This window comes from Schistocerca cancellata, chromosome 8, assembly GCF_023864275.1.
Source record: "Schistocerca cancellata isolate TAMUIC-IGC-003103 chromosome 8, iqSchCanc2.1, whole genome shotgun sequence".
Taxonomy (NCBI): Eukaryota; Metazoa; Arthropoda; class Insecta; order Orthoptera; family Acrididae; genus Schistocerca; species Schistocerca cancellata.
Window position 1 is genome coordinate 228589821 of NC_064633.1, and position 13044 is coordinate 228602864.

Here is a 13044-nt window from a genome sequence, read left to right on the forward strand (position 1 = left end):
GCAGGTTCGAATCCTGCCTCGGGCATGGATGTGTGTGGTTTCCTTAGGTTGGTTAGGTTTAACTAATTCTAAGTTCTAGGGGACTGATGACCTCAGTAGTTAAGTCCCATAGTGCTCAGAGCCGGTAGGTTGAACCGGTCCACTGAAGATGTAGCGTTGTATACGCCTTTCTGACGATGCAGGTTAGCGAGCGTTGACTCTGGACAAAGTAAACCAACTGTCTGTTTCTTCCGAACAGCATAATAGCATATCATAGGCTGTGAGCTGGGTACTGCATATTGGGTCAGCCTTTTATCTGCCATCGATGCACCTGATTCCTAAGCCTAATCTTCCCACCTCTAGTAGTCCTCCGCTAAACAATTCACATTTTGCAGCTTATTTCACTATTTTTAATACTTCCTCAAATTTATAGCACTCTATTTGATTTATTATAACCGCCCTGTTTGGTTACATTAATTTGCCATTGAGTGACAATCTATAATTTTATATTTACTCTCGAAATGATACTGATAATTCTCTTGTGTGCACCCCGCCCCATAAGGCAATTATTACTTTGGTTACAGCCACAGAACGCGAAATGTTTGTAAAAAGTTACGGCAACAGCTTGCCGTGTTGTGCTTCGGAGGTAAACAAATAAGAGTCCGTGAACGCAAGACAAATTAAAAACATGACATTAACTGCCACCTTAAAGAGAAAGTTTTATTTACTTTTCCGGAGAAGGAATAGAGGTAAAGGTGTAACCACAATGACTTCGACAAACGAGGGGCGTTTAATAAGTAATGAAAAATATTTTTTCCTTACGTAGGTTGGTTTTATTCAGGATTCAAATACATCATATTATTTTTCACTCTTTTGGCTACAAAACAATATTTTTCAACATAATTTCCGTTCAATGTGGCTTCTTTACGCCACCTTACTGGGAGAGCCTGTATGCCCACGTGGTACTGTTGTACTGGTCAATATCGGAGCCAACGTCTTGCCGCATCAATAACATATCCATCATATTCGTACTGAATCCCACGAAGTGCATCCTTCATTGGGACAAACAGATGGAAGTCGGAATGTGCGAGATACGGGCAGTAGTGTGGGCGAGGGACAACAGTTCAGTGAAGTTTAGTGAGCTCCTCTCGGGTGCGAAAACTTGTGTGAGACCTTGCGTTGTCATGGAGGAGGAGTTTGTTTCAATTTTTTTGTGGCGACGTCGTTTCTTCAGTCTCCAGAGCGTAGCGCAGTACACTTCAGAGTTCATAGTTGCGCAGTGAGGGAGAACATTAAAGAGAATAACCCCTTCAGAGTCACAAAGACCGTCGCCATGACTTTACCAACTGAGGATGAGGCACTGAACTACTTCGGACGAAAGGTGGTGTGACGTCACTCCAAGATTGCCGATTTGTTTCCATTTCGAAGTGACCATGTTCGACGCGCGAGACGCAAGCAATTCTGCACAGATGGTCCTTCGTTGCTCTTTATGGTCTTACGTTAGGCGACGAGGAATCCAGGAGGCACACATCTTTCAGTACCCCAACTGGTCGACGAGTGTGTCAGCAGTACCAACAGAGACGTCCAATTGAGCAGTGAGGTGTTTGTGATACGTCGATCACGTCGAATAAGTGTCCGTCCGTTCCGACATTGCAGGGATCACAGTTGTGTGCGCTGGCCGGCACACGGGATAGCGATGGAAATGTTACCGATGATGGTGTCACTAAGCGGAGTTACTAAATACAGTTTTCCGTAATTCCTCCACGAAAGAAGGCGAAGTAAATATTCCAGAATTCGAAACCAGAACAGCTGTTAGCATGAGTGACATAAAAGTAGATATCTTAGGTGTTGCGAAACAAATCACTTAAGAAAAGCATTCTTCCGGTCCAGATGCTATACCAATCAGGTTCCTTTCACAGTTTGCAGACACAATAGCGCTTTCTTAGCAATCATATAAAACCGCTTACTTGACGAAAGGTCTGTTCCTAAAGACTGGAAAGTAGCACAGGTCACACCAATATTCAAGAAAGGAAATAGGAGTAACCCATTGAATTACAGACCCATATCACTGACCTCAATTTGCAGTAGGATTTTGGAGCATATACTGTACTTGAACATTATGAAACACCTTGAAGAAAATGAGTTATTGATACATAACTTACACGGATTCAGAAAATATCGTTCTTGTGCAACACAGCTAGCTCTTTATTCCCATGAAGTAACGAGTGTTGTCGACAAGGGATATCAGATCAATTCCATATTCCTAGATTTCCAGAAGGCTTTTGATACCGTTCCTCGCAAGCGACTATTAATTAAAAAAATGGCCCTGAGCACTATGGGACTTAACATCTATGGTCATCAGTCCCCTAGAACTTAGAACTACTTCAACCTAACTAACCTAAGGACAGCACACAACACCCAGCCATCACGAGGCAGAGAAAATCCATGACCCCGCCGGGAATCGAACCTGGGAACCCGGGCGTGGGAGGCGAGAACGCTACCGCACGGCCACGAGATGCGGACGACTATTAATCAAATTGCGTGCATATGGAGTATCGTCTCAATTGTGTGACTGGATTCGTGATTTCCTCTCAGAGAGGTCACAGTTCGTAGTGATAGACGGTAAATCATCAAGCAGAACAGAAGTGATATCTGGCGTTCCGCAAGGTAGTGTCATAGGCCCTCTGCTGTTCCTGATTTACATAAACATAAATGATCTAGGTGTTAATCTGAGCAGCCCCCTTAGATTGTTTCCAGATGACGCTGTAATTTACCGTCAAGTAAAATCATCAGACGATCAATTCCAACTACAAAATGATCTAGAGAGAATTTCTGTATGGTGCGAAAAGTGGCAATTGGCACTAAGCAAAGAAAACTGCGAGGTCATGCACATATATACGAAAAGAAATTCGATAATTTTGGGTATACGATAAATCGCACAAATCTAAGGGCTGTCAATTCGACTAAATACCTAGGAATAACAATTACGAGCAACTTAAATTGGTAAGATAACGTAGATAATATTGTGGGGAAGGCGAAACATAGACTGCGCTTTCTTTTCAGAACACTTAGAAGATGCGACAAAGCCATTAAAGAGACAGCGTACATTACACTTGTCTGTCCTCTGCTGGAATATTGCTGCGCGGTGTGGGATCCTTACCAGGTACGATTGACAGAGGACATCGAAAAAGTGCAAAGAAGGGCAGGCCGTTTTGTGTTATCACGCAACAGGGGTGAGAGTGTCAGTGATATGATACGCGGGTTGGGGTCGCAGCCACTGAAACAAAGGCGGTTTTCTTTACGGTGAGATCTATTTACGAAATTTCAATCATCAACTTTCTCTTCCGAATCCGAAAATATTTTGTTGACACCCACCTACGTAGGGAGAAATGATCATCCTAATAAAATAAGAGAAATCAGAGTTCGAACGGAAAAATTTAGGTGTTCCTTTTTCCCACGCGCCATTCTAGAAAAAAATGGTTCAAATGGCTCTGAGCACTATGGGACTTAACATCTACGGTCATCAGTCCCCTAGAACTTAGAACCACTTAAACCTAACTAACGACATCACACAACACCCAGTCAGCACGAGGCAGAGAAAATGCCTGACCCCGCCGGGAATCGAACCCGGGAACCCGGGCCTGGGAAGCGAGAACGCTACCGCACGACCACGAGCTGCGGACGCGCGCGTCATTCTAGAGTGGAATGGTAGAGAAGTAGTATGCAAATGGTCGATGAACCCTCTGCCAGGCTCTTAAGTGTGAATTGCAGAGTAACCATGTAGATGTAGATGTAGATGTTTGCGCGACCTTGTTGCGATGATGACAGACGCCTCTCCCAACGGCTCACCATGCTTTTGTTCACTGCCCGGATCTCCGTAGACATTGTGCAAGCGTCTGTGAATATCAGTGATGCTCTGTTCTATGCCCAAAGAAACTCAATGACACTTCTCTGCTTGGAACGCATCTCCCTTGCAGACGCCATTCTGAAGACTACGTCGTCCATCTATCGGAATGCAATGTGAATATAGAGGCTGAAGCAGGAGTATTACGAGAGGTCCCACAACGGATTCCGCTTTCTTCCAACCGACATCGGCTGAGAAATAAAATGTGTTGCATTACTTATCGAACGCCCCTCGTAGTGTTGCTGGAATATTTCCAGGATGCAGTGCTGCCCTGCCAGACACAGATTTCGCTCGGTCTGGTGCCGGACATTCAGCAGGAGCGTAGCGCGATAGCTGTGAGGAGGTGATGGGGATGTCAACAGAGGCGGCAGACGGGCGGCAGCGGTTCTGGTGTCCGGCCACAGACGGCGACGTCGGCTGCTCTGGTACTCGCCAAGCCGCAGCCGACGGGCAGCCGCGGGCCGACCAGAGGGCGGCGGCGGCCCTTCAGCGCGGCGCCCTGCCTGCCCACCTACCAGCGGCTGCCAGGTGATTCTAACTGCATTACTCTCGTCATCCTAGGGGCACTTATACTATAACCATCTAAATCTGTCCACCTGATGTGTGAGGGACAGTGAAATGAAAATCGACACCCGCCACAATGAGACGGTCGAGTGGTTCCATTCAAGAATACACTACTGGCCATTAAAATTGCTACACCAAGAAGAAATGCAGATGATAAACGGGTATTCATTGGACAAATATACTAGAACTGACATGTGATTACATATTCACGCAATTTGAGTGCATAGATCCTGAGAAGTCAGTACCCAGAACAACCACCTCTCGCCGTAATAACGGCCTTGATACGCCTGGGCATTGAGTCAAACAGAGCTTGGATGGCGTGTACAGGTACAGCTGCCCATCCAGCTTCAACACGATACCACAGTTCATCAAGAGTAGTGACTGGCGTATTGTGACGAGCCAGTTGCTCGGCCACCATTGGCCAGACGTTTTCAATTGATGAGAGATCTGGAGAATGTGCTGGCTAGGGCAGCAGCCAAACATATTCTCTATCCAGAAAGGCCCGTACAGGACCTGCAACATGCGGGCGTGCATTATCCTGCTGAAATGTAGGGTTTCGCAGGGATCGGATGACGGGTAGAGCCACGGGTCGTAACACATCTGAAATGTAACGTCCACTGTTCAAAGTGCCGTCAATGCGAACAAGAGGTGACCGAGACGTGTAACCAATGGCACCCCATACCATCACGCCAGGTGATACGCCAGTATGGCGATGACGAATACACGCTTCCAATGTGCGTTCACTGCGATGTCGCCAAATACGGATGCGACCGTCATGCTGCTGTAAACAGAACCTCGATTCATCCGAAAAAATGACGTTTCGCCATTCGTGCACTCAGGTTCGTCGTTGAGTACACCACCGCAGGCGCTCCTGTCTGTGATACAGCGTCAAGGGTAACCGCAGCCATGGTCTCGGAGCTGATAGTCCATGCTGCTGCAAACGTCGTCGAACTGTTCGTGCAGATGGTTGTTGTCTTGCAAAAGTACCCCTCTGTTGACTCAGGGATCGAGACGTGACTGCACGATCCGTGACAGCCATGCGGATAAGATGCCTGTCGTCTCGACTGCTAGAGATACGAGGCCGTTGGGATCCAGCACTGCGTTCTCTACTACCCTCTTGAACCCACCGATTCCATATTCTGCTAACAGTCATTGGATCTCGACCAACACAAGCAGCAATGTCGCGATACGATAAACCGCAATTGCGATAGGCTACAATCCGACCTTTATCAAAGTGGGAAACGTGATGATACGCATTTCTCCTCCTTACACGAGGCATCACAACAACGTTTCACCAAGCAACGCCGGTCAACTGCTGTTTGTGTATGAGAAATCGATTGGAAACTTTCCTCATGTCAGCGTGTTGTAGGTGTTGCCACCGGCGCCAACCTTGTGTGAATGCTCTGAAAAGCTAATCATTTGCATATCACAGCATCTGCTTCCTGTCGGTTAAATTTCGCGTCTGTAGTACGCCATCTTCGTGGTGTACCAATTTTAATGGCCAGTAGTGTAATTAGCATAAGCATTAAAGACTTTGTCCCGCTGGGAGACGAGACGACCAGTTCCTGTGTTGCAGAATGCAGTCTGTCGCTGAGGGATCTACAACTGCACGACTGTTGCACTTCCTCGTCTGACCGTGTAAGTGGGCTGTTAATGTGTTTGTATGTTGCCAGCGCTATGTAGCGCTGTGCATTAATAACTCTGACAGTCGAGTGCGCACTCTGTAAGAGACTCTGTGGCGGTTCGGACTAGCAGTTGGAGGTGAACAGCCAGCAGTGATAGAAGTTGGTCGTGAGTAGTCAACAGTGATGGAGGTTAGAGGTTAACAATTAATAGTGTTGGAGGTTTGCAGTATTAGCGCGAGCGGACGGTCTGAATGTGTATCCGTCATGGAGATTTATTACTGATGATTATATAATTTTTTTGAACTGGTTATCACTTGATTAAGGTAAAATGTAGCTGGTTTTATTGGTGTTTGCTGCTTTGCTGTAGTTCGTGTAATGAAGATTTTCTGTGAGTTAAGTGACTTTCGGTATGTATGGGTTATTGTTAGGATTTCTTCTTATTCAGGCTCATTCTTTTGTATTAATTATCTGAAGTCAGGTTATCATTCTTTTGAGTTAATTTTAAAGCAGTCAAATTGCGTTGCGTTAGGATATTGTGGGTCATTGCTGAAATGATAAAATAGCAATGAGACAGTATAGTCAAGTTCGCTCTGCAGTTTCAGAAGCAAATAATGTAGAAGTTTCCCAGAAATTGCAGTGTAAGTAAAAATATTTTTTTTTATTAAGAAGTTTCACCCGAAACCCGCGTCCAAGCATATCTCTTGTTATATCCACAGATTAACACACATTTGCCAACAAAAAATTTTTATTGGGTGGATTATTTTTTAATTTTACAAAAAGATAAGCTTCCTTTGAAAACAAAAAGCTTATTCTCCTGCCAAAATTTTATAACAAGCCAAAGAATTATGCCACCTTATTGAATTGAAATATTAGCAACTGAACTGAATTTACTTTCCTTTGTCTGGTTTTCTCTCGACGCTTTCCGGCGGATGTCGAGGAAGTAGACGGGCGCAGAGTCCGGGGTCGTTGGCCGGCGTAGCGAAGACGTGGCACCTGGACGTTCCCGCTGCGTCGGAGTATCTTCCGGGCGGCAGTCAAAAATGTGTGTGAAATCTTATGGGACTTAACTGCTAAGGTCATCTGTCCCTAAGCTTAACACTATTTAACCTAAATTATCCTAAGGACAAACACACACACCCATGCCCGAGGGAGGACTCGAACCTCCGCCAGGACCAGCCGGGGCGGCAGTCCGCGGCGGGTCGAAAGACGCCTGCTTTCTTTTTTTTTTCTTTATTGTCATTTGTTCACCTTATACAAAGGCGGGCTGGCAGTGGATACATCCACTCCGCTGTTCAGCCACAAGAATTACAATAATAGAGAAAAAGGAGACAGAAAAGTAACAAATCGGTGGTTAAAAAACAGGAGATACAACAAATAAAAAACACTCGACGAAAACACATGAAAAACTATCGGCACTTCACACAAACACTGACGAATGAGACGGTACAAGTGAACGAGGAGCGTGGCGGCGGATAACACTAAATCACAATCACGACGGCACAGACACTAAAGTGATGGCGATGATCTCTGGCGCGCGAATGTCCACTTAGCGTGTGCGAGTCTGGGGACCTGCCAAGAGGGGAGGAAGGTGGTGGAGGAGGGAGAGAGGAGAGCAGAGATGCCAATGGCAGGGGATTTGGGGGGGGGGGGGAGGAATGAAGGTAGGAAGGGGTTGGTGACGCCCGGGGGAGGAGGGGGGGAGGATGGGAGACGCCTGCTTTCCTTCCTTCCGGCTATTTAACCCGGCGGCGCCAGTCTTCCTCCACTGATTCCGGAGTGATGATTGGCGGCCGTTGGTGTTCCCTGATTGGCGTATGGTGATATCATCGTGTGACCATCCGCGCCGGAAAAAGGCTCGTGCGCGTTCGTAGTTCGCGGCTGATTGAATGTTTGGCGGGATCGCCTCTAGCGCCGGCTGGAGGAACGCGCCGGTACTACGTTGTCGTCGCCGCTTAACTCTGCCGCGGTAGCCGACCGTTGCGTTTGTCTGGCTGTGCACGCCACGGCATCTCTCTTCATGTCGCCAAAGACGTGAAAATCGCATGGTGAAAGAATAGGACTGTGCAGAGAATTTTGCAATGTTTCCCCGCTGAAGTGTAGCTTCCATCCAATTGACACTGTGGGGGCGGGCGATACTGTGCGACGCAATGATTCCGTCCCACAGCATTCCTGGACATTTTGACTTTACAGCGCGTTGCAGTTTCTGCAAAGTCTCTTCACAGCACTGCTCGTCGACTGTGGTTCCACGCTCGAGGAACTCGACAGCAAGAGGGCACCTGCAGTCGAAGAAGGAGGTCATAATGACCTTATCGGAAGGAAACAGCTTTGGATTTCTTTGCCTGCAGAGTTGTTGGTATTTCCATTCTTGGCTTTGCCGTTTGCCCTTGGGCCGTCGGAATGTTGTCAGATGAATTCATCCTGTTACACGAAAACGGCTGTTCCCATCACTGCCAATCGTACGAAGGCTACGCTCCAGTAATTTGGCTGGGAAGCACTGCAAAATCTTCGGTACCACCATGGTCTTTCGCCGTGTGATTTTCACATCTTTGGCGACCTGAAGAGACATGCGTTTACGTCGGTTTCAGTCGGACGTGGAAATGCAGGAGCGGGTGTAGTTGTGGAGCCGTCAGCAGTCGACCGCATTCTAGGAAATGGACACTGATCGTCTCGTCTCCCAGTGGCATAAAAGTTGCATGGCGGCTTAATTATAAAAATGAAAATATAATTTTAGTAGATGTGTGTCCGGTTACGAAGTCTCGTAACCGGTTGGCCCTGAGTAGTATTAACACGCAATCTGACTGCATAAAATAACAATAAAGAATGAAGGGAAATTTCCGTTAACACAATTGATTAATTAAGTCTCCTGCAACTATAAAAGCTACGAAACAACAAAGCACAAGTGTAACTGTTCTGTGTGTGGAAGTGTGATTCAACGTACACGTATCTGGCACGCTTCTTCCTCAGTACGATGAGATACTTTAAACACCATTTACAATGAACTAATTGAAAAACCAGAAATACTATAATTGCACATAGAAACCAGAATTACAAGTCTAATACATGAACACGAGCCAGATGCTTGGTTGACTGAACCTGTGACCAAGAGGCATTATTATTAAGGAGATTTGAAATAAAAAAAATTTTTGTTACCTCCATATATATTGACGAAAAATACACTGTGATCATTGCAACACTTCCATATATACATTACACCAACCGAATAGCATCTACTCTCTCGCCCAGCAGAACAATAACTGCACACGACATGCTCTCAACTAGTACTGTACTCGACATCCTCTCAACAAGCACTGCCCACGGCAGCCTCTGAACTACAACTGCCCTCGACCTTCTCTGAACAACTACTGCGCCAGTGGAGGCGGCGGAATAAAACTCTTTGGCGGAATCTCTGGCGCTGTGACTCAGTGTAGCCACCTTTCATATGCCCATCCTCCACGGGCTAGAATTTGATGGTATTTTGCCAGCATTGGTCGTGAAAATACCACCAAATTCGTCAAAAAAAGAAAAAAACAGACGAAAATGAAAGTTAATATTAATAAGTAAATATCACATAACTAAATAAATTTGGCTTTGCACTGACCCTTCAATAACCTAATGTATAAAATACAGTAAGGAATACAAATGCTTGCATACATGTGATTTTACATAATAGTTTACACAAGTATTATTCAATCAATGGCACCAGCAATGACGAATAGGTGCAGATAAGAGTCTCATAACATTTCATAAACAGTAAATACACAAAAAATCAGTTTATACGAATATTCACATAAAATCTTTTCAATAGTTCAATAAACAAATAGCACTCCTCAGAGTAGTTGACAGTTCCAACAGTAGCACCCAGCAATGGTCAACAGGTGCAAATAGCAGTCTCATAACATTTCATCAGCAGTATTTAAACAGCTCCAACAGTGGCACCCAGCAATGGCGAGCAGGCGCAGTCGCCAACAAGTGACATCATCTCAGTAGAAGCAGTTCCGTCAGTGGCGCCCTGCAATGTTGAACAGGTGCAGACAGCAACAAGTGACATTATCTCAGTAGAATCAATTCCATCAGTGCCACCCAGTAATGCTGAACATGTGCAGACAGCAACAAGTGACATCATTTCAGTAGAAGCAGTTCCAACAGTGTCACCCAGCAATGTTGAGCAGGTGCAGACACCAACAAGTGACATCATTTCAGTAGAAGCAGTTCCAAGAGTGGCACCCAGTAATGTTCAGCAGGTGCAGACTGCAAGAAGTGACATCATTTCAGTAGAAGCAGTTCCATAAGTGGCACCCAGCAATGTTGAGCAGGTGCAGACAGCAACAAGTGACATCATTTCAATAGAAGCAGTTCCATCAGTGGCACCCAGTAATGTTGAGCAGGTGCAGACACCAACAAGTGACATCATTTCAGTAGAAGCAGTTCCAGCAGTGGCACCCAGTAATGGTCAGCAGGTGCAGACACCAACAAGTGACATCATTTCAGTAGAAGCAGTTCCATCAGTGGCACCCAGTAATGTTGAACAGGTGCAGACAGCAACAAGTGACATCATTTCAGTAGAAGCAGTTCCAACAGTGGCACCCAGTAATGTTGAACAGCTGCAGACAGCAACAAGTAACATCATTTCAGTAGAAGCAGTTCCAACAGTGGCACCCAGTAATGTTGAACAAGTGCGGGTAACAGTCCATAATATTCACTATCACTAATTAGACAGTTCACCAAAGTTCATCAGCAGAAATTAAACATTTCCAAGTGGCACCCATCAATGTTGAACAAGTGCAAGCACAAACAACAGTTTCAATGCACACACAATTGCTTTTACAAAATTATTATCAATGCTCTTACACTAAACATAAAAATTATAATAGACACACAAATGATTTCAGATAATTGTCATATTAACTATTACGATTACACAAATATCAGTAAATCTATAATATTTATGGGTGTCAGTGCAAGCCACAAGAAACAAGTAAAATAATATTTAAGAGATAGGTCGGTACTAATTATTTGGGATTAGGAAAGGAAAACACACAAAACACACTCACTCATCTTTTATCCACATATTAAGTACTACTGTTAATTGAATAGTGTTAACTGTGAAAATGCAATTCTGTTAAAATTTGATGTTCAACATGTGTATCAAGTAGTAGTGGTAACAGTGTATAACAGTCAATAATAGTTAGTCAACGTCATAGTCATCATGTCAAGACCAATGTTTGCCAAGCCAAATCAAAATGTACAGTTGCTGAATAACTGTCAGTGTGCCAAGATATGCAAATACTTCCTCTCTCCAAAAAAAGTATATACTACTTATTGATTTAACAAAGTGTGTGCGTAGACAATCTTCCTTCTACTTGAGTGTTCTAGTCTGCCATCTTCATGCTCCTTGTTCCATATAAACCAACAAAAAAAAAAAAAAAAAAATGCTCCTCACTTGCTTTACCTCTTATCCACCAAAACTCCAATAATCATCAGCATCACATAATCTTAATACTTCAATAATACCTCTTACGTCGATACATATAAACCTTATCATCAATATCATTTACCTTACCTCTTGTCCACCAAAACAATAATCATCAACTTCACACAATCTCAGTACCTCAATAATACCTCTTCAATACGTCGATACATATAAACCTTATCACCAACATCATTTCACTTCCATAACAACTCTTTCCTCTAGTCAGTATCGTCGAACAGGTACAGATAAAATCCTAGTGCAAACTTCAATTCATTATCCCATACAATTCGAAGACACAATGTCCACATACAACCTCTGTGTAATCCACCTGACCCAAAACTTCTACTCATTATGAATTATAAAATACATTTTGGTTACCTTGTCCATCATTAAATGAAAGAAATGCATACATGACCTCTAACAGCCTTTAGTTTGAATAACTTTCAGTAAGTAAATACGAGTAAGGAGTGTGAATGATCGTAATATTTCACAGTGTGTACACCATTTCAAGAATCATGGCAAAACAGAAGCAAACATGTGGAGTATTTCTTGTGTCAAGTGTCACTTGCTGTTTCAATTGCTCACGAAGAATGCAGTGTAATAACTGTCAAAGGTCTAAACCTAGTGTTGGCATTTCATGTCGTTAGCTTCCTTTCTATTAGCATAAATTTATACAGCTTCCATAAAACCTCCCGCTCATGTGACTTCAATGAAGTTTCTTGTACCAATGTCGTTTGTAGAATTATAGCTGTTCATTTTCTTTATCTTAAAATATAAAGCACTGAGCGTAAGCAAAACATGCAATAGCGAGTAAATATACCAGTAGAGAACAGAATGTCAACAAATGGATGTAGCACAATCCCTACAACGAGGCTCTGCCAAGCGAACAATCTGTAATTAATACCATGGTGTGACCTAAACTCCATGTTCGTACACAGTATATCAGCATTTCTGTAGACCAAATTAAAGAGTAGTTATGACAACCAAACAGAAATGTGTAAATATGCGATCCTTACGCAAAGCAGCATATATATATCTTACATAATAAACAGGTCAGTAGCATCGTATCAGCATAAGCAAATAAATGTTCATATGTAATCTTAATAAGTAAACATGAAGGCGCACCGAGCGAGGTGGCGCAGTGGTTAGCACACTGGACTCGCATTCGGGAGGACGACGGTTCAATCCCGTCTCCGGCCATCCTGATTTAGGTTTTCCGTGATTTCCCTAAATCGCTTCAGGCAAATGCCGGGATGGTTCCTTTGAAAGGGCACGGCCGATTTCCTTCCCCATCCTTCCCTCACCCGCGCTTGCGCTCCGTCTCTAATGACCTCGTTGTCGACGGGACGTTAAACACTAATCTCCTCCTCCTCCACATGAAGGCGCAAGCAGATAAATCACAAAGTATAACTTACATACATAACCATATCAGCACAACTAATCAGGTAACAATTATAATTTAAATAAATAAGCACAGCAGGCACATAATAAAAAAATATGAC

General features: G+C 44.1%; 1 protein-coding gene across 1 annotated transcript in view; it reads left to right on the forward strand.

Moving 5' to 3' along the window:
* The window catches only part of LOC126095481 (leucine-rich repeat-containing protein 56), a 96809-nt gene that overhangs the window by 68321 nt on the left and 15444 nt on the right, over positions 1-13044 (forward strand). The window contains exon 6 of the mRNA XM_049910272.1: positions 4246-4411. Coding sequence (XP_049766229.1) covers positions 4246-4411 — 166 coding nt within the window. The remainder of the gene's footprint in view (positions 1-4245; positions 4412-13044) is intronic.